This window comes from Rhea pennata, chromosome 13 (genome assembly GCF_028389875.1).
Source record: "Rhea pennata isolate bPtePen1 chromosome 13, bPtePen1.pri, whole genome shotgun sequence".
Taxonomy (NCBI): domain Eukaryota; kingdom Metazoa; phylum Chordata; class Aves; order Rheiformes; family Rheidae; genus Rhea; species Rhea pennata.
Window position 1 is genome coordinate 20,537,531 of NC_084675.1, and position 18,991 is coordinate 20,556,521.

General features: G+C 47.4%; 1 protein-coding gene across 2 annotated transcripts in view; it reads left to right on the top strand.

The window, feature by feature from the left end:
- Positions 1–6,175: 6,175 nt before the first annotated feature.
- Positions 6,176–18,991, top strand: part of CRISPLD2 (cysteine rich secretory protein LCCL domain containing 2) — a 32,011-nt gene continuing 19,195 nt past the window's right edge. Inside the window, exons 1-5 of one of the 2 annotated variants that reach the window (XM_062586808.1) lie at positions 6,176–6,421; positions 10,097–10,341; positions 15,979–16,097; positions 18,163–18,295; positions 18,429–18,544. In XM_062586808.1, coding sequence (XP_062442792.1) covers positions 10,099–10,341; positions 15,979–16,097; positions 18,163–18,295; positions 18,429–18,544 — 611 coding nt within the window. In that variant the 5' untranslated portion in view covers positions 6,176–6,421; positions 10,097–10,098. Of the gene's footprint in view, positions 6,422–10,008; positions 10,342–15,978; positions 16,098–18,162; positions 18,296–18,428; positions 18,545–18,991 lie in introns of both variants that reach the window. The other variant, XM_062586807.1, reaches the window with a different exon arrangement.

Here is an 18,991-nt window from a genome sequence, read left to right on the forward strand (position 1 = left end):
AAGTAAAAAGTATGTGGCAACAGTTTGACATTAACACCCAACCACAATTTTTATTTTCTGTATTAAACTCCTCCCTTTGTTCCGAAACAAGGATTTTGCGGCCTTTTGAGCATTTGCTTTGTCTGCAACAGATTATATAAAAATACCCCCTTGCCCAAAAACTTCTCTACTGGTTTTAATAACTGCTTTGCTTGTGCATTAGACGAGAAGCCCGCGGCCCCTGCGCTAGGGCTGCGGCGAGCTGCCCTGCTCCGCGGAGGTGGTTGTGCCGTGGCTCGCGCCGCGCGTGTCGTGCCGGGCTTCCGACGAGCCGGTCGCTCTCGGAGCGTCGTCTTCCCCTGCGCGGCGTCGCGTCTCGTAAATGAGTTTTGTGCAGCCCTGGCCCGCGACGCCCCAAGGCTCGGGCGGCCGGCGGCCGGCGCTTTCTCGGAGGCCGCCTGCGGGAGCCGCTGCTCTGCCCTTCGGGCGAGCGCGTTGGTTACGGGGGTCCCATGACAAAAGTTTGCCTGAGTAACGGGGCCGCCAGGGCCGGTCGTTTATAGGGTAGTGCTGCAACGTCACAGGATTTTTTTTTACTTTTTTAGGCAAAAAAAAAAGCTTTTTTTTTTTTTTTTTTTTTTTTTTTTTTTTTTTTTTTTTTTAGGCAAAAAGCTTTGCAGCTGCAATTTTCCATGGGGAAATTGAGGCTCAGTGAGCCTGAGTGACCCGAGTTTAGACGTGTGCATGGGGATGATAGGAAACATTCTGATTAATTGATGGGGCGGCAGGAGAAAGATGGGCAGGACTGGAGAGGTATCGAACCCAACGCGCTGCAGAAAGCCGGCCGCTAACGGGCTGCTTGTAAGGAGGCTCCTGCTCTCTGCTCCTGGGAGGGGAGTCTGTCCTTAGGGGATGGAAGCCTGGAAAAACTTGATAATGCTCCTCTTGGAGTTCGTCACAAACTGGGGGACGTCGCGGATTTTCCCTCCGCGCAGCAGGGCTGGCTGTGACGGTGCAGCCAGCGTGGTCGGTCCTACTCCAGCCGCAGAAGTCCGCGGCGCCTGTGAGAGCGCGTTATCCGGCCCCTGCTTTGCCCCGGGCACCCTCGGCCTTGGCGCGCTGAATCCGGCGGGGATGTCGCCGACGAGGCGCCCGGGAGGCGAGGGCGCTTGCCGCGGCGCGGGGGCCGGGAGCTCCGCGGTAGAGGGCAGTGGCGGCACGCGGGACTTGCTCAGACTTCAGGGGACACCCGGGCCGGGCAAGGATCTCAGAAAAATCTCCCCCAGGTTTCATCCTGCTCCGAATACAAGTGTCTTTCGCGTGCGCTGGGTGCTGCTGCGATGCCGGTGGAGTCAGGCGACTGCGTGTTTTATTCTGCGGGAGATTTCAGAAAGAATTTACGTTAGCTAATGCACAGCCAAACTTCCAGTTACAGAGCCTGTAACTGCAGCTCACCCATTCTTTTGAGGGATAAGATCTCTGAAAATGAAGAGTCGGGTTAATATTTCTGAACTGTATCTTCTGTACTGAATACTTCATTTTTTTTTTAAAGCAATAGTTTTACAGTTTCATCATCTTGCATTACAGATGTAACCAGGAAATGTGGAGAGCTGCAATAATGAGGTGAGATTTTTTTTGTGTGTGTGCATTTTGGTTATTCACATTTCACTTGTATTAGCTGTACAGTCAGCTGTGACCCCAAAATTAAATGATTGATTTCCTGAAATTTTTACTCCTTGTGTGTTCAGTTCCTTGTCTTATGGACCTAAATTTTTGAGTGCTGACGAAAGAGCTCAGGTTTTTCAGGGCGTAATGGAGTTGTGGAGAGTTGCTTTCTTGCCCATCACCAGCAGATTAAATTTGGGAAGATGTTCTTTATTATAAAAGATTTAAGGAATAAATTCTGCCAAGGTGCAGCCGTGGAGGTGACGAGAACGTAGTCTTCCTTGAAGACCAGGCGCCTGGCGAGGGAGAGCTCTTCAGCAGGCAGATAGCATCTAACGGTGGGATGTGAAGCCAGTCAAATCCAAATTGTAAGGAAAGTGTGAACTTTTACAGGGGGGATAATCAATCACTGGGAATAATTACCAAGAGTGGTAGCAAGTTCTCTTTGATTGGAGCTGTCTTCCTCAGCTTTTTTTCCTAAAAGATGTCCTCTACTTCGACTATAGATGCTGCACGTGCAGCAAGGGTGAATGGAGCAAAATTGTATGGGTTATGTCCTGGAGAAACTCTGACTGGTTGATCATGGTGATTTCTCCTCTGCCTTGAAGTTTATGAAATGGAGCAAAGCACATGGACTCAACTCCGTGCTGCTTGCCTTGCTTACTGCCTATCTGCCTACGTTCCAGGCTGAGATTTCCCAAAATGGAAGAATAACGAGAGGGAATAGATAGATGTTCACAGTGCCAAATATTAGTTGCATTTGCGAGCGGATCTGTTAAATGCCTCCTTTTCTCTCCAGGCAGTGAATCGGGCTTTTTCCATGCAGTTAACTCCTCCGTCCTGGAGCAGCCTCTGTGCAAGGCCAAGGCGGCGGTGTGCCGTGCGGTCAAGAGTGCATCTTCCTCTCGCATCTGCTGGTCAAGAGCGGCTCGTGGGACGCTGGCTTTCTCCTCACGCTCTGGCTGCGCGCAATTGCGGCCAAGTCTCTCCGTGTTTCCTCTTACCCCGGTTTGCTTTATCCGTGATATTCCTCTTACACTCCCGCTTTTCGAGAGGAAGGGTCGAGCGTAGGTAGTAACACGTAATCAGCGCTGCTGATGCGAGTCCGTGGCCCCGTTCTTTGGGTTGCCCCCTGCACGTCAGCAGTGCTGTTCTGGCCGAGCCAATATTTGAACAGAAAATAGAGTGGGATTTAGTCCGAGTCAAAAACCAAGACGAGCTGTCTGCACGTTCAATTAGGAGCGCAGTCGCGAAATCCGCCTTTGCTCCTGTTCGCTGGCCATGGCTTTAAAAGGTTCCTCTTCTACCATGTACTTACACGCTCAGCCCGCTTCATGTGGCTTTTACCGCATATGAAATTGAGAAGTTATAATCAAGGCAGTAATAACCCTGAATGATTAAAAGTAACTTTTGATTGTTTTGGCTTTGGTCAAAAGTATGCCCTGAAACCGCTGACTCGAGAGAAAACCAAGCAAACGAGCTCGTTCGCTGACGGCTGCGATCGCTCCTCCGCTGGCAGCGAGCGGGAGCTGAGCTGAAGGTTTCGGAGCAATTCTGAAGCAGCCACCGTCGCGTCTGCGAATGATGGGAATTGTCTCCAGTCCCACTTCTGGCACCGGTTCCAGGTTTGCAGGGCAGGAATGAGGGGGTTGGGGTGGGGAATAACTTCCTAAAGCTCGTGAGAAGGTCGTCATGGGACGTGCCGTGGTTTGGAGGCCCGTCTTACTCATTTGCAATGTTCTGTTTTATCGTTATCATTTATATTATTATATTATTTATCATATCATTATTGCAGTCACCTAAAATACACTGAGGACTGAACTCATGCTTTTCAAGCCACTCATCGTGGTGGAGTTGCCCTGTCCTGCCGTACCTGCTGCTGCTGGACGCTTTAGAGTTGATAACAGCGGAACAAGGTAGGAAAAAAGGTTTTGGCAACAAGTGCTCTATCTCCAGTCACTTTATATCGAGAAAGGCTCCAAGACGACAAGCAGTAACTTCAGCTGCCTCATTCCAGGCTATGCTCATCCCTAAACACACCTAATACACCTAATATGGTTTGTATGGTGAAACCGTACGGGTGTATTTTAAAATTAAAAAGAATATTTATATAATCTTTGTAAAGCAGCAGGACTTGAGTTGATGGAGAATTTAAACAGCCTTGATTGTCCTACAGGGATTAATTTCCCATAGGAGCATTTGTGGAGATTGCAAAATGCCAAGTTTCTCCAAGATCTGGAAATAATTTGTATGTTGGTACGTGATATTTAAAATGAGCTAATTCAACTTTCTGGTAATTCCCATGAAGAGCACCTTTTGAGGCAGATGACTCAGTGCTCCAAAGCTGCATGTGGTTTCTTTGGGGACTGGTGATGGAGGTGGTAGACTCCCTGGGGACCAGGGCCTCTACGGGACACGGATGATTCACAGGAGCTGTCATTCATCTCTAGAAGTGGATTAGGAAGCTAGTGGATGCAGTATCTTTCAGGTGACGAAGGAGGTCCTTCTGCAAATGCAGCGAACTCGTTGGTCCGTAATAAATCGGAGGGGAAAGAAAAAGTAGGAAAGATGCAGTCCCGTGATTTCAAAGCAAGCTAGCGCCGAGCCTCCTGTCGATCTGGTTTTTGCGTTGTCTTGGTGGCAGCATCTGAGCCTCTTTGGATGAGGTGCCTAAATTACCGTGAATTGCTATTAGCAAGGTAGAGCTGCCAGTTCCTAATGAGAGCCTGCGTGTAGTCAGTTCGTACGCACAGTTTGTGCAGGTGTAAAGCGAAATACTCTGGGATATGCAGGAACATATGCGTGGCCCAAGAAGAGCCGCCACCAGAAAGAGCGTCGCAGCTGCGCGGTCGGGGCTGTTTGCTGCAGCTGCATCTGCTTTGTCCGGGCTGCGACTCTGTTGATTTGAGAAGATGCACACTAGAAACTGCTGAAAATATCCCAGCTGATGAAAGTCTGCTACCTCTAGAAAAAAAATATCCTTGGAAAAAGGTGTAAGAGATAAAATAAGCAGCAATATGCTGGTAGATGTGACTTAAGAGGTGCTGCTTTCTTTGCACTGTGGCGTTGCTGTATCAGCTTCCAATATTCACTTATTTACTCATACATTATTTAACAACTTCGATAAATAGCATCCTGCTTTTTAAAGGCAGCTGGGGTTTAAGCAAGCCAGCTAAGGGTAAATTCTTGGAAGAATATCATGCAAGTTACACTTCTGTAAACAGTAAATAAAATCGGTTAATGTTTTGCTTAAAGGAATAAATGTTTACTGTTTGGAAGAATGGAAGGACTCTTCTACCACGAATTTTAAACACAAGAGCAGACAGTATTTTAGGGAAAAGTCGTAGCTGCTTCCCATGGATATCCCGAGTCCCTGGGATGAGCCGGGGGAGGCTGCCCTGGGGGGTCTGTGGCACCGCTCTCCCGCGGCTCTGGGCCGCGAGCCCAGAATCTCAATTCAGCTTTCATCGATGCAGCCGAATATCCTGCTGCGGGGCGACCGAGCTGCTTAAACGTGCTCCTGCCATTGCTCCTGATACAGGTTTATTTTTAATATTTATTTTAAAAAAAAATGGAGAAGAGGATCTTTCAGCTTGCCTTTTGCTCAATCGTTTCCTTTTACAGTGAATATAGCTGTATTTCAGCAACGCACGTGGAAATGCAGAGGCCGGCACGAAGCTCGATGCGGAAGCAGCGCTGGGGCTTTTTGGACGGCAGCCGCACTTTGGAAGAGGTGAGCGCTGCCCAGATGCTTCGCTAGCTTTTATTATTATTATTATCATTATTTTCTTTGTGGTTCGCCCCTTCATGCTAAAGCAGCAGGGCTGGTGCGTGCGTGCGCGGAGGGAACGTCGGTGCCAGGCGAAGCTTCGGCAGCGAACCGCCGCGGGTAATTAATCTCCCGTTCCCCAGCAAGCGCCCAGCCCTGGAAAAAGGGGTGCAACCAGGTTCCCCCCCCGGGTGCCAGAGCCCGGGTGGCGCCGGCGGCCGAGCCGCTGCCGGGCCGGGTCCCCGCCGGGGCAGAGCATCCCCGCGGCACCGGCGGGCTCGGGCAGCGGGGCGGCCCGCCGCCGGAGATTCCCGGGGAGAGCTGGAAGCGGGGCGGCGCGGCAGCCCTGGCGGAGGTTTCCTCGCCCGAGTTTTCCTTCCCTCCTGAGGCCGGCGGGACGTCGCCCCGGGGCGCCGGCCTGGGCCTCCGCCAAGGCAGCTCTCGCAGCCCAGCTGCCCCGGCGCTGCCGAACCCCGGCTGCGGGCGAGAGGGAAGAAGAAAACCCTTTTATAGGATCGTCCCGTGGCGCTCCCTCTCCCGTCTCCTCCTCCTCCTCCTCCTCCTCTCCCCCTGCCCGGGTGTTGTGTTACAGCCTTTGGGAGGATGGTCCTAGCTTTCCTAGCCCCAATGACTATCTTTAAACTGCTCTCAGCTCTGAAGTGACACCCCTCTGCTCCTGCCTCCTTTGCTTTTTCTTTCCTCCTTTTTTTTTTTTTTTTTTTTTCCCTCCCCTTTCTTCATTAATACTACAGGCCCGATGCCAGGCGGGATGATCCAGCGCTGTCCTCTGCCTGGAGAGCATAAATACCACTGGGGAGCTCTGTGAGACCGCACTTGGTACGAGCTGCCGAGCCGAGACCTCGCGCTCCCCGCACCTCCTCAGGCTCCCTCTCCCCTGCCTCTCCTCTCCCCCGCCTCTCGCTCGAGTATTTGAGATATATAATCCGTTTTCCACCAGCGGGCTTGGAGCAGCTGCAGCTTCCTGAAGACTTGAAAGTGCTCAGCAAGGTAAGAGCACGCCGTCAGTCCCTGTTTCTGAACCGTGGTTTTGTGTGTGTCTGTGCAAGAAACGCCTCTGTTTGGTACGCAGAATTTTAGCAACTTTTCCAACAAGTTGCACGCGTGGTATAAAGCAGCACAGTCCTGCCTGAGCTTCGTTTACGTGAGCCTCACAGCAGCTCATGCAAGATTAATGACCATTAATCTTGAATGAATGGGAAGAGCTCGTTAGTATACGAGCAGACTTTACACAGGCAGAACGTATCTATGGGATGCTGCAGCAGTCTCTAATAGTGGACTGCTTACGGAAACATCTAGTCATCTCCAAGAAGCCATGTGTTTATGCAAGGCTGCCATAAAAATTCAATCAAAAGGAATTTAGTGGTGGTGTCACATGTTGTGTCTCTTTTTTGTAGGCTTTTAGTGTTTTTTTTTACGTGGAAGCTCACCTCCTGGAGTTTCTGTTGGAGTGGGTGATAGTGAAGGATCTGGGTGTTTTTTGCATGGCCTTGAAGAAGCCAAATGTTTGATGCATTCCGAGCAAACAACGTTATACCTGGTGTCACAAAACTTGTCTTTTCACTTTTCTTTTTTTCTTTTTTTCTTTTTTTCCCCCTTTTTTTTTGAAGCCAACACAGCAATTCTTTACAGCTTTAAATGTGTGCATCCTGGTTAAATGGATGACCTAGGGTGTAATGCCTGAGATACACTCTGGCTTTACCACTGAATTTATGAGCACGGTTTAGAAGCCGATCGCAGGCTGACTCCCCTCGGCTTTGCTGGCATCCTGTGCCGTGTGCCCGTGCCAGCTCCTGCGCTTTCTGGCACCATCCGCTCGTTCCGTGCACAATGTCACAGGGCCCTGGGTGCATTTGCTGCAAATGTCATCCCTAAGCAAGGAGTAAAGACCCACTCTTACGCTGGCCCAGCAAGCCGGTTCGAGATCGATAGCCACAAGGTATTAGGGTGAAGTGAGGACATACCCAAATGCAGCAGGGAGCCTGCATGTGGCTTTCGCAGGCAACGCTCCCTGCCAGCCCTTAAGCGTTACCAGCTCTTCTGCTTGCTCTGAAATCCAGACACCATCCATTAGTCTGGAAAATAGCTTTCTAAAAATAATCCTTTTTTTTTTTTTTTTTTTTCCCGAAGTCCAGTGCCATTTTCTAACTTCCTCAGATTTCAGAAGAATGCCTCCCTTTCGTCCCGTTGCAATGCGCTCCGGAGGATATTCCGGGGCCGCTTTCTGCCGACTCACTCATTTCTGATTGCTCCCAGATGTTTACCTGGCAGCGGTGCCGCGAGCCTGGCGGATCTAGAGCAAGGCTGCGCTCACGCGTCCTTTGGACCCTTGCAGCAGCCCAGACTTGCTCAGCTGTCAGCTGAGAAACTGCCCGGAGTAATAGCGAACCCCGACTCAAAAGCAATTCGCTTTCAATCCGCCCTAATTAGGGGGATTCCTAATGTGCCCCCGGGGCATTGCTAAGGCTCTGCAGGACTCTTGCACTCGCTTAGCTTTAACGTACGTCTGAGCGTTTCCTTGCACCTGGGCACGGGGCTACTAGGAGAGGCGCACGGGCATCTGAAATCAAGCAGCTCTTGCTGAAACCGCCCGGCCGGGCGCGGGGAAGGAGATGCCGAGGGAGCGGGCGCCGGCGGCGAGCGGGGCAGGTCCGCTTCGGCGGACTCTTCCAGGCGGCGCGCTCTGCAAGCGCGGTGTTCGCCCGCCGTGGGCGGCGGACGCGGGCGCTGCTCAGGCGAGGGCAGGCGTCCAGCGCAGGGCTCCGGCTGCAGCCCGCGCGCCGGCCGCTCCTGCCCCCGCTAAATGGCCGCGTTGTGCACGGCCGTGGCGGAGCGGCTATTTTTACACGCGCGGGGAAGCGTCTCAGAGTAGGGGTTGTTCCCTGAAGCCGGGCGAGGCGGGTCTACAAAAGCAGCAGCTCGGTTTTGTCCCCCTCCCTCCCTGCCTGCAGCCCGCTTAGCGAGCCGGGCTCCTGCTTTCGGGGAGGCCAACGCCAGCGCGCGGGGCTGAGACGAGGATGAGGTTAAAGCAACTTTTGCCCCGAGGCATCTGCACGTCCTGCCTTCCAGGGTTACATTTGCTCTGCAGAACAGCAAATGATGAAAGGAGGTTGCCTAAAGTTTAGCAAATTATATCCCTGCTTCGTTCTGTCAAAGCAAAGGCTTAATGCTCTGCCTGGAGACTGCCGGCTTCGTGCAGCCTTGTTGCACTAAGAAGGCTCAGAGTGCACTTTTGTGTAGGCACCCTACAGATTTGGGGGGTTCTTGGAGCTTTGGGGGGCTCTTATAGTGTGAGGGGCTGCGCACCTTCGTGCAGCACCTTCATGCTTCCCGGTGAGCTGCTGCTGCGCTGGGTCCGGGCGATCAGGCATTTGCAACGTCCCGCTCAGGAGTGACGGCTGGGAGCAGGAAAGCTTTTCCCATCTTTGCTGGCTCACAAGAAATCCTGCTTTGATACATCCAAGTCACCGGGCTGAAGCTTTTAGAATGATTCCCGCTAATCTGGGCAGGTGGAGCTGGAGGACCCCGGCACACGTGTCTCGCAGGGGGAGGACGGGGATTGAATTCAGCCCAGGCATCCAAACCATCAGGAGCTGTACAATTAGCACCAACTCTTGGGCTGGGTGAGGAACGCCTGATCTCCCGGCTGGGGAGCGCGGATGCCCCAACTCCTCTCCCAGCCCGTTGTAACTCACCCCCTGGCTGCACTTCCACCCGCCGTCAAGCTGCCCGGCAGCGTCAGCTCGCCGGTGCCTCGTTTGCCAGGAGCGATTCTGGTCGTTCGGCGTGACGTTTTGCATGAACGGCTACGGTTCGGGAGTCTGGCAGCCGCTCTCGTGGAGCGTTGGCAGGCCCAGGCCTCTGAAATAGCTCTTGCTCATGCCTGACCTCTGCCACTTGGCTTACTGGGGAATTTACTTTCCTTTTTATACATATCTGTTCTCCACTTCAGGAAAACAGCTGAAAATGTCTCCCTTTCCCACCTGTGAAGGGACACAACTTGGAGAGGGCATTATTTGGAGCTCCTGGATGTTGCTGGGCAATGGCTGCAGCTCAGCACCTTCAGAGAAGAAGGCATCCACCTCCATCATCATGCCCGAGGACATCTGCAAACTCTCTCCCCCAGTGCAGTCTTGCTGGAGTTTTGCTGTGTCCTATCAAATTTCCATCGCAGAAGCTACATGGCACGGTTTCAGTCCTCTTTCCTCCTGTGTAGGCATGAAGGACAAGACTTATCTGAAAGGCTTCTGCATGGCTAACTCATCTGCAGGTTCTCAAAGTCCCTGTGACTGCTCATATAGCTTGTAGAAGCTGTGAGAGGTTACAGAAAGATCTAGGTCAAACATAGCTTAGAAGCTGTGCAAGGGGTTAGTCAGGACAATAAACTGAGTTCCCATCAAGTATGGAGTTGTATAGGTCTTCCTGTAACTTGGATGAACTGGTTGGATGATTGGTTAGACTTTGTTTGTATCGTTCTTTCTCATGTAAAAATCTGAGTTGTGTGGCTTCCTTGGAGGTCACGCGCACAGTGAGTTTCTCTGGCATTTTTCTGACTTTCTGTCTCCCCCGAATTCCAGGCCCGTACTGAGCACTAGACGTCTCTGCAAGGAAACTGAAAAACACATCCATCATCCTTATCTCCATTTCTGCCGGCTTCTGTTTCAGCAATGAATCCTGCCTTGCCTTGGATCTTTCCTCTTGGATGTCTACTGCTTCTGACAAATGCAGCTGAGTGCTTTATTTTGCCCAATTCAAGTCACCTGGAGAGCATTTTGAGTAAATATCAGAGCGAGGAACCTCATGCCAGATCCAAGAGAGCCATTTTATTTTCAGACAGACAGGAGATACTGATGCTCCACAATAAATTAAGAGGTCAAGTTTATCCATCGGCCTCTAATATGGAATATATGGTGAGTCTAACTCCTGATACCTAACTTTATTATTTTTCTTTAATTTAGTTTCCCTTATGGTGAAAGTGTTGCAGCAAATTTCCTCTAAAATAAGTTTTTCTCAAGAGGTTTCCTGGAGCAGTTTCAGCCCACAGTGAATGATGCTTTAGATCATTGGACTGTTTTGATTGGAAAAGACCACTAATGGGTCATCTTGTCCATCCACCGTATAATTTCAGAACTGGTTCCATTATTCATAAAATACCGTCTAGCCTTGCCCTAAATGTATCTCCAGAGATGGCAATTCCATAGCCTGTCTCAGCAGGTTGTTCCATTACCTTAACGTCATAAAAGCATCAAATTTTCCCTAGTGTTTAACCCATGTTCTCCCTGACAAAGCTTTCAGACCATTGCGACTGGTGTTTTGGATCACCTCAGTCTGCTTAGCACAAACTAATGACGGGCAACTTCGGGTTGCCATCAGCTACAGCCCAACACTGAAGTTGGCATCTTTATGCAGTTTTATGATATGCTCTTGACTGCAGATTATCAATGAGAGACAAGTGTTCTTAGGACTGATGGGAGTCTGTTTGGCACCTTAGTCAAGCAGGGCATAAGGAATATGGCTCCATCTGCAAATAAGCTGGATCCATGGAAGTCATCAGAAAGACTTTGGTGGAGTTCAGGGCTAGGTGGATTGTTGCTATTGGCTTTTCACAGCTCGAGAAATAAAAATGAAAGTTTGGTCAATGTATTTTACCACTTCAGAGGGAGAAAGTTAAAGCAGGAGTATGAAGTGTCTTTACCATCAACGATTCAGATGCATATATATATTTTTTTCACCTGATGCCAGAGACCCTACTTTGAGCTATTTTTGAAATGCCATCAAAATACTGTGGGGCCAGAAAATGATGTAGGCAAATAATATTTTCTGTGCCTTTTCCCAATGTGCAAATATGGTTATGACATAAACTAGCCTGACTTCAACTGTGTGCTCCTGCTGACAGATTAGATGATTGATGATTTGTTAAGACCGTATTTAAGAGGTAAAAGAAATAGTATATTAAGTACAATATAGGATTGTTTGCCAGCTGTTACTATGTGCTGAAATGACTGCTGCAAATGGAAAGTTCTGCCTTTTACCATTTCAGAGAAAAGGGAAGGGAGAGCAGAGGATATTAAGAAAGGACTATTGCTTATTAGCTGGTTCATATTAGTATTTGTGCTGCTAGTCCTTCATCTCAATTTTGTCAGAAATCGTGTGCCTTTCTAAGAACCGTTGCTTTGTATCTCCCTCAGCTGGCTATTACATTATCCTGCTGGCTCCCTGTAACATATTGCCAGAGAAGAGGTGATTTGATTAATTTCCAGAAAGTAAACACAAAGCATGAGAAAGCCAAATGTATTTTTGTTGGCTTTGAGGATCTGAAAGGGCTGCAGTTGCGGAATGTCCACTGGCCGACTGCTATTTACTCATCCAGCATGGTTACTCTTTTATGTTTGTCTTTGCTCAGTGTGCTTTTCTAGTGGTTTTATGGGTGATTTAGGGCAAATGAAAGAGCCTTATATGCTGTGAAAAAAGAAGCTGAGTATAAAACTGTGCTACTTGGAAGGGCTATAATCAGTCTTTCATGTATTCGTGTTTACCCAATATTCTTTGGAAACGTTGTGTATATTCTGAAAGTGAATTTCACTTTAATCCTTTGTTCGGCATAGGACACTTCTCATTTGGACGTGCTTGAGAGAATGGTTTGTCTTTAGTGCTGCAGATAAACTTCTCTCTTCCTTCGGTAGCAGTGGGAACGTCACAGACGATGTGTGGTGCTAATTTGGGGATAAGCGGGTAGAACATGTTCTTGGCCATCAACCTCCCAACGCTGCCTGTGAAAGTCCTTTCTCCTAGCTCTATATCTGATGCACTTAAGTGATCTAAAGTGGCAAAGGGAGCTAATGTGTGCCAGGAAAGGGAAACGTTAACTTACTATGGCAGGAACCTTGGGCAGTGGAGGTTATTAATAAAAGAGCAATATAGCACAGTGAGTTTCATGACATAGCTAGAGATCAAAGGATTGTATACGCATGTGGATAAAGGTAAAGTGGACTGGAAAAATCAAAGAAAGAAGCTCTTTTGCTGAGTGGTTACTATAACTAATTCGAAGCTAGTACTGGTATTCTGTGTTAATGGAAAATGATTTTCAAGCTTTGCTATAGACCAGATGTGGGCAGTGGATATTTTCATAATAACACTGGTCAAATGCAAAATCACATTACCCCTATAGCAGCTTTATTACTTACACTTCCATTGTATGTTTGGCTTATATGACAGCAATCAGGGCATTGGGCTAGAGCCAACACCAAACCAGACCCCTTGTTAATGAACCTGGAATGAAAAACATCTAATAGTTCGAAGACATCTTCGACCCTTTAAGATGGCTTAGCCAGATGGCTTTCAGCAGGGATGAAAAGCAGAAATCTTGCCTCTTGTGGAGGCCTCAATGAAAGCTGGATAAAATGAAATTGTGCTCTGTGCAGGTTTCTGGAAAGAAAATAGTTTGTTTTTAAGCACGAGGTACTCATCCTTCCTCTTCACTGTAGGGCAGTGGTTTTCCCTGTCAGGGCGGGATAATACTTTTGTGGGGGTTAATGAAGCATGCCCAAGCTTCTGCCAGTATATGTCAGTCCTGAACTCTCGTGCCACTTATAAGTGTAAACTGCGAGGATTGTGAGAAGTCCTTAAGTTGTGAAGAAAAATGAGAGAGTAACCTCCACACTCCTACGTGAGTGAATTAAGAGAGCATTCCAGGTCTAGGGATGGTTTTCCAAACTAGTCAATGAGTAAAGAGACTCCTTGTGGGATACATTCTTATTAAATTGGGACCTACAAATTATAGCATACTGTAAGTATGCCATGTATGTATTTTACATGCAGAGTGTGTACTGTACTTCTTTGAAAGGTCATTACAGCTTTCCAGGGGGGAAAAAAAGGAGAGTCTGTTGACTAAATCACTTGGAATCACACATTTCCACAGCCTTTTAAAAACCTCTAGATGAGAATTCACTAATGTAGACTGGGTTGGTATTTTCCAAACAAAGTAGCTGCTTATGACAGCTGCTGGAGTCTGGCAAGGGAAAACCTCAACATGAAGGGGAAGAAATTGAATATAAACTTAGCCTGATGCCTGGGTCATTTCATGCCATGTGCTTCTTGTCCTCATAATAATCGGCATCAGCTCTGCCAAATTGTCACAAAATGGATTGAAGACTGTGAGCACAGACATATGCTGAGGCTCTGGCTTCAATATTCTTCCTAGATACTGCTGAATATTGGCATTAAAAGTTCTTACAAGTATAGCTGGGAGAATCTGAAATCTATTTTTTTGATATGTTTATTGCTCTGAAATAATTCCAGTCTCCTGAGCACATTCATATCTGAGAAGCAAGAAGAAAATAACAGCTCTAATTTAAATGGGATGACTTTGTAATCTGATGCCTGCAGAAATGAGCTTCTCTACTCATCAGGCACAAAGCCAGCCAAAGACGTAGCCCATTCCCAGTTGTCTGTTGAGTATCTCTTGTCTGTGTTCATTTATCCACAGGCATCAAAGAAAGATGCAATGCATAAGTTCATATCAATTTCCACTTAATAGCCTCTTGCTCATAATGTCTCTGCACTGAATTAGGAGATTTGGAACGTGCTTGCCTTTGAGGCAGCAGGAAATAATGCTCTGCTAGAAAGTCTGAGGTACTAGCCGCGCATAACGTCTTGGGAGAGTTTTTGCGGCTTATGTGTTGTATTGGAAAGTGGTTTGTGGCAGCTCATTGCTGGCTGCAGAAGGTGGGAGACCACAAAAAGCTATGTTTCTAGGCGCAATTGCAGTAGTCTGCTCTAAACACAGGTTTGAGAATGTGTGTGGTGGGTCAGATCCCATGCACCTTCCTGGAGTTGGAGGGCTGAAATGGAAAATGATTTTATCTCCTCTCTTTGTCAGGGCTGTGTCCACATGGGTTTTTGCAGACATGAATTTGCTTGGCCACTAGTCAGTTCAAAGTAAAGCTAATAACCCCGGAGTAACTCTGGGCTGTTGCTGGAATTTGGGTTGCTGAGCATACTTAATGATAAGCTGTTCTTGGAGGTCTGGGTTGTTAGCTCAGTTTGATGAGCTCATGTTTGTCTTCTGAAGATAGTGTAGACGTTCCGAGTTCCAGGAGACGTGTTTTCCTGCTCTCCTAGCCAGAGATAGGCGGTCCTTCCGCATCCCAGTTATAACTGCCTTGAGACCATGTTCAGATACTTATTCAGCATGAGCAATCACTGTTTTTATAATGTGCTTAAGAGCCTCAATGCCCTCTACTCCTCCAAGTCGGCTCTGACAGGTCCTTTGATATGTTTGACACCATAAGTCTCTCTTCTGGAGAAGATAGAAGTTGGAAAGATCAGCTGGTTATGATGGTGAATGTCCAAAAAAAGACGTAATTTTACACTGGCACATGAATGAGCTGGAGACACATTACAAGGCCTCTCTTCTCTTCGTTTTTATTTGTAGGAATGTGCAGTAATATTTTAGTCCCAACAAATTATCCTCTCAGGACACTTCTGAGTAGACTCGCTGCCAGTAACTAAACAATGAAGTCAGTACATTATCTCCTGGGTCCAGCAGTGCACTATCTACCCCGTCCAACAAGTCTAGCCTTTAAAACAAATACGCCCCTGGGTATTGGAACCAAGAAGCCTGGTTTCCTATTTGCCTTTGTGTCACATTTGAACCCTAATTTGGATTATAATTGGGTGGTATTTAGTGAGGACTGACCTCATGCTGACGTCTTTCCCTCCGTGGGAATGCTAACAGGATCTGTCACCTTCTAATCTGCCTATTTTAATGAAAGTGATACTAGCTTAATAGCTCTGAGTCTTTACCAGCTCTGTCAGATCTGACTGCATCCATCAGAGGAAGGGGAGATGAGGGACTCAGACCCACATGGGCCTGGTAACTGCATAATTGTCACTTGCTTAGGAAGTTGGGCCAAAAATATCCAGCTGTGTCCATAGCGGAGTGTAGGAGTGCATCCATTGCTGAAATTATGATTTAATGGGTAAGCTAGGAAATGCCCTGACATTAAGGCTGGAAAATCATGCCGTGACTGCATCACAGCGTGTTAGAATTCCTGGAGATGTGAGTAATAGACTGCATGAGGCAGTACTAGCATCTCTATCACCTGGTGGACTTTCTTTTTTTCTTCTCTCCCCCTCCCTCTCCCCCTCCCCTCCTTTTTAACAGATTAGAAAAACACCTGCCAAGAATGTCTTGCTATACTTGTCGTATTTTGGAGCGGGTGGTCTAGGCAAGTTCTGCAGGTCTTACCAGGTCTGTTTTGTATTCTTCTAAGCAAAGTATCTCCAAAGAAGCATAGCATCAAACAATAGGGGAAAAAAAGACTATTTTGTGCCATTCACTTCTGTGGCAGGGGTGTTTCTTGAGAAATTCACTATTAGGTCAGGGTACATCAATAAAATGTGCTAGTTTTGCAATGACAGACCAGACACCAGTGGTGAGCTGCAATTTAGTCTCTTTCTCCACTAATTGCTATTGGTTGACTCTCTTGATCTAATAAGCTTAATTGGGACAAATTGACCTGTTCTTTTCTCTCTGCACCCCACAGACCTGGGATGATGAGCTGGAAAGATCAGCCCATGCTTGGGCTCAGCAGTGCATCTGGGACCACGGGCCAAGTGTTCTCATCAGGTCAATTGGACAGAACCTGGCAGTTCACTGGGGCAGGTAAGAGTTGGGAAACCACAAGCTAAGCACAAAGAGCAGTTTATGGATCCTCCCTGAGAGGCAGTGTGAAAAGTTTGCCCAGCTGCTGCTTAACAGAGCACTGGAAAGACGGGAGAAAAGGTGAGGAGCAATAACTGCTATTGCTTAAGTGAAATAGGGACAATAAAAACATCCGCAGAGACCTTCAGCTGACTATTCCCAGCAAACTAGCTCTGATTCCAGTTACTTCATATGTCTATATCTCAGGTCATGATATACCTAAGGTCGCTCATGCCCACTGAGAACAGCTAGTGAACGCACCGCCATCGCTCCTCAGCCTGCTGTTTCAGGGACAACTTCTGGCAGCACGCTGAGAACCAGCTGAAAACTGAAGTTTCTCAGAAACAATATCTGGATACTACTGCTCATTCAGCACTCATTGCTGTAAATCTTTTGAATATCTCCTATCATGTTTCCCATAAATATTCATCCAGCTCCTAGTTTCTCTTTACTGAAACCACTTTGCAGTTTATTTTGTCCTTCAGGGGAAAGACTTTAACCTAGGGTTGTTAACTCAGCTAGGAATGATTAAGTTAAACCTTCCAAATGGCTTTGCCTCTCCATGTGATGGTGAAAAGTGTTTATTATTAAGATCCCATTGTTAAGCCCGTTATAGGTTAAGCCTATTTTGTAAAGCAAACACGTGCTCAGAAACCGTTATGAGCTGAAATGCAGTTATGCTTGTTGTGAATCAGGTAGAGCTTGGTTGGAAGCAATGGAAATCTGCTAATGTGAAATTAGCCTGATATAAAAATTGGGCCCATTTTTGTTGGCCGATGTAAATAATGATTGGAAAGTAGAGTGGTTAATCCATTGGAAACAAAGTCAAAAGATCAGGCTGTTCTTGGCTCTCCTACAAGCTTTCAAGATGGCCATGGTTATTGATGGAGATAGATCCAATCTTGCTCCCTTTTCAATCACTGAGAGGAAAAGGAAATATTTATCTCATTTTTTTCAGGAATGGGCCATAATTTGACTGCCTCAATTTCCTCTTTTGTAAAGTAGGACTCGGAAAGTATTCACTTAATGACATCATGAGATTAATGTTTTTAAAATACTTCTAATGAATGATTTTTTAATGAAGAGTTGGCTGAAAGAACAAACTACAATTGGTAATGACATTTGTATTTCTGGCTGCTTGCTTCACGCGAGCTGTTGAAAGCGATAAAAAGCAGTGGGTTTGCAGCGCTGTTCTAGTTTGGCAGCAAGTTTGCAGATGCTCTGTTTTCTCCTTCTGTACATAGCATGCAGCGTGCATATGGCTTTCTCAAGGTGATTTTAACACCCTTCCCACCATTCCCGTTCTCCAAATAAGCACAAATAATGTCAGCGGTGCTGCAGACTGCAATATCGTGTGCATAGCTTGTGCAAAGTATATGCAGCACACGGAGGATTTTGCTGCACTGGGAAATTTCGGCAGTCAAAGGTGGGATACATGTTTGGTGAATTAATGGTTCTGCACTAACAGGGGTGTGATGCGGGTGTGAAGAAGCTTACTCCATTTGCAAAGGACTTACAACATTGACTGCTAACGTACTTCCAGATTTAGCAAATTGCCTCGTGGTAAAATAGGTACATGATGGCTTTCAGTTTAAGATGTTTGGCAAACCTTAACTTGTGTTTACTTTCAAAATACACCTTTCTGCCAAACTAGAAGTTTTTTTTATAATGGAGTGGAAAAGCCAGGAGGACATTTCAGGTCAGCGGCATTTGAAGAGAGTGTCAAACCTATAAATAATACAGTCAGACCAGGCTGTGAATTTGGGTGAAGAAATAAGAAATCTTAACTTTTTCAGTAAGGTTTTTTAAATTATTTTTCTGATCATAAGACATTTTACTGGCTTCTTAAGAAACAATTTCTCAAGGAGTGGAACTTGCCTTAAGAAACTTTTCAGTTGGTTTATATATAGTTAATAAAAGCTGTGTTGAAATCTTGAAGTTATGATATACCAGGAGGCTACAGATACTGTTCGAAAACCTCCAAAAGAAGTTGGTGCTCTAAGCTGTGACGGTTTTGATCTTTCAGGTACCGTTCTCCAGCTTTCCATGTCCAGTCTTGGTATGATGAGGTTAAAGATTATACATACCCATATCCTCATGAATGCAACCCCTGGTGCCCGGAGAAATGCACCGGATCTATGTGCACACATTACACCCAGGTAAGGGAGACAGAGCGCTTTGGCATTTACATTCTCTCTGCCCAACCATGGCCCATTTGCCACTGAAATATTGGCTCGATGTGCCCACAGAGGGCTAGTTTCCTCATTTTAAATAACGGTGTTGCCTTTGCAGATAGTCTGGGCCACGACGAACAAGATTGGCTGTGCCGTGAACGTCTGCAAGCAGATGAACGTCTGGGGAGAAATCTGGGAGAACGCCGTCTACCTGGTCTGCAACTACTCGCCCAAGTAAGGCAGATCAGATGGGCTCTCATGGCTTTCCTAAAGCCACAGGCTGGAAGGTTGCTTCACTCGCCCAGGATCTGGGGAAGAGATTTCAGGCAGTCTAGACCGGTGGTTGTGGCTTTAAATTTTTTCTTTAGACTGCAGCACAGAGCTGGTTCAAGACTTCTGAGCGTTGCCTGGAAAACTGAATGAGGGGCTGGGGCCAGACCGGGGCTTTGATGTCTCTGCCATGGGAAGGAGGAGCAGGAGATGGCGAGGACAGAGCTGGGGGAGATGCCTGCCAAGCGGCGCTCACTCTCGCTGCTGTTCCGAGCATGGGAGGGGACAGGAGTGGTGATTAAGGCTGCTTAGTACTGCTGACCTCGATTCCAGCAGTAGCCTCCATATCCCGGCCCTTGGGCTGGTGCAGGCAAAGCAGCCTGTGATATTGGGACAGATTTTCACTCCCTC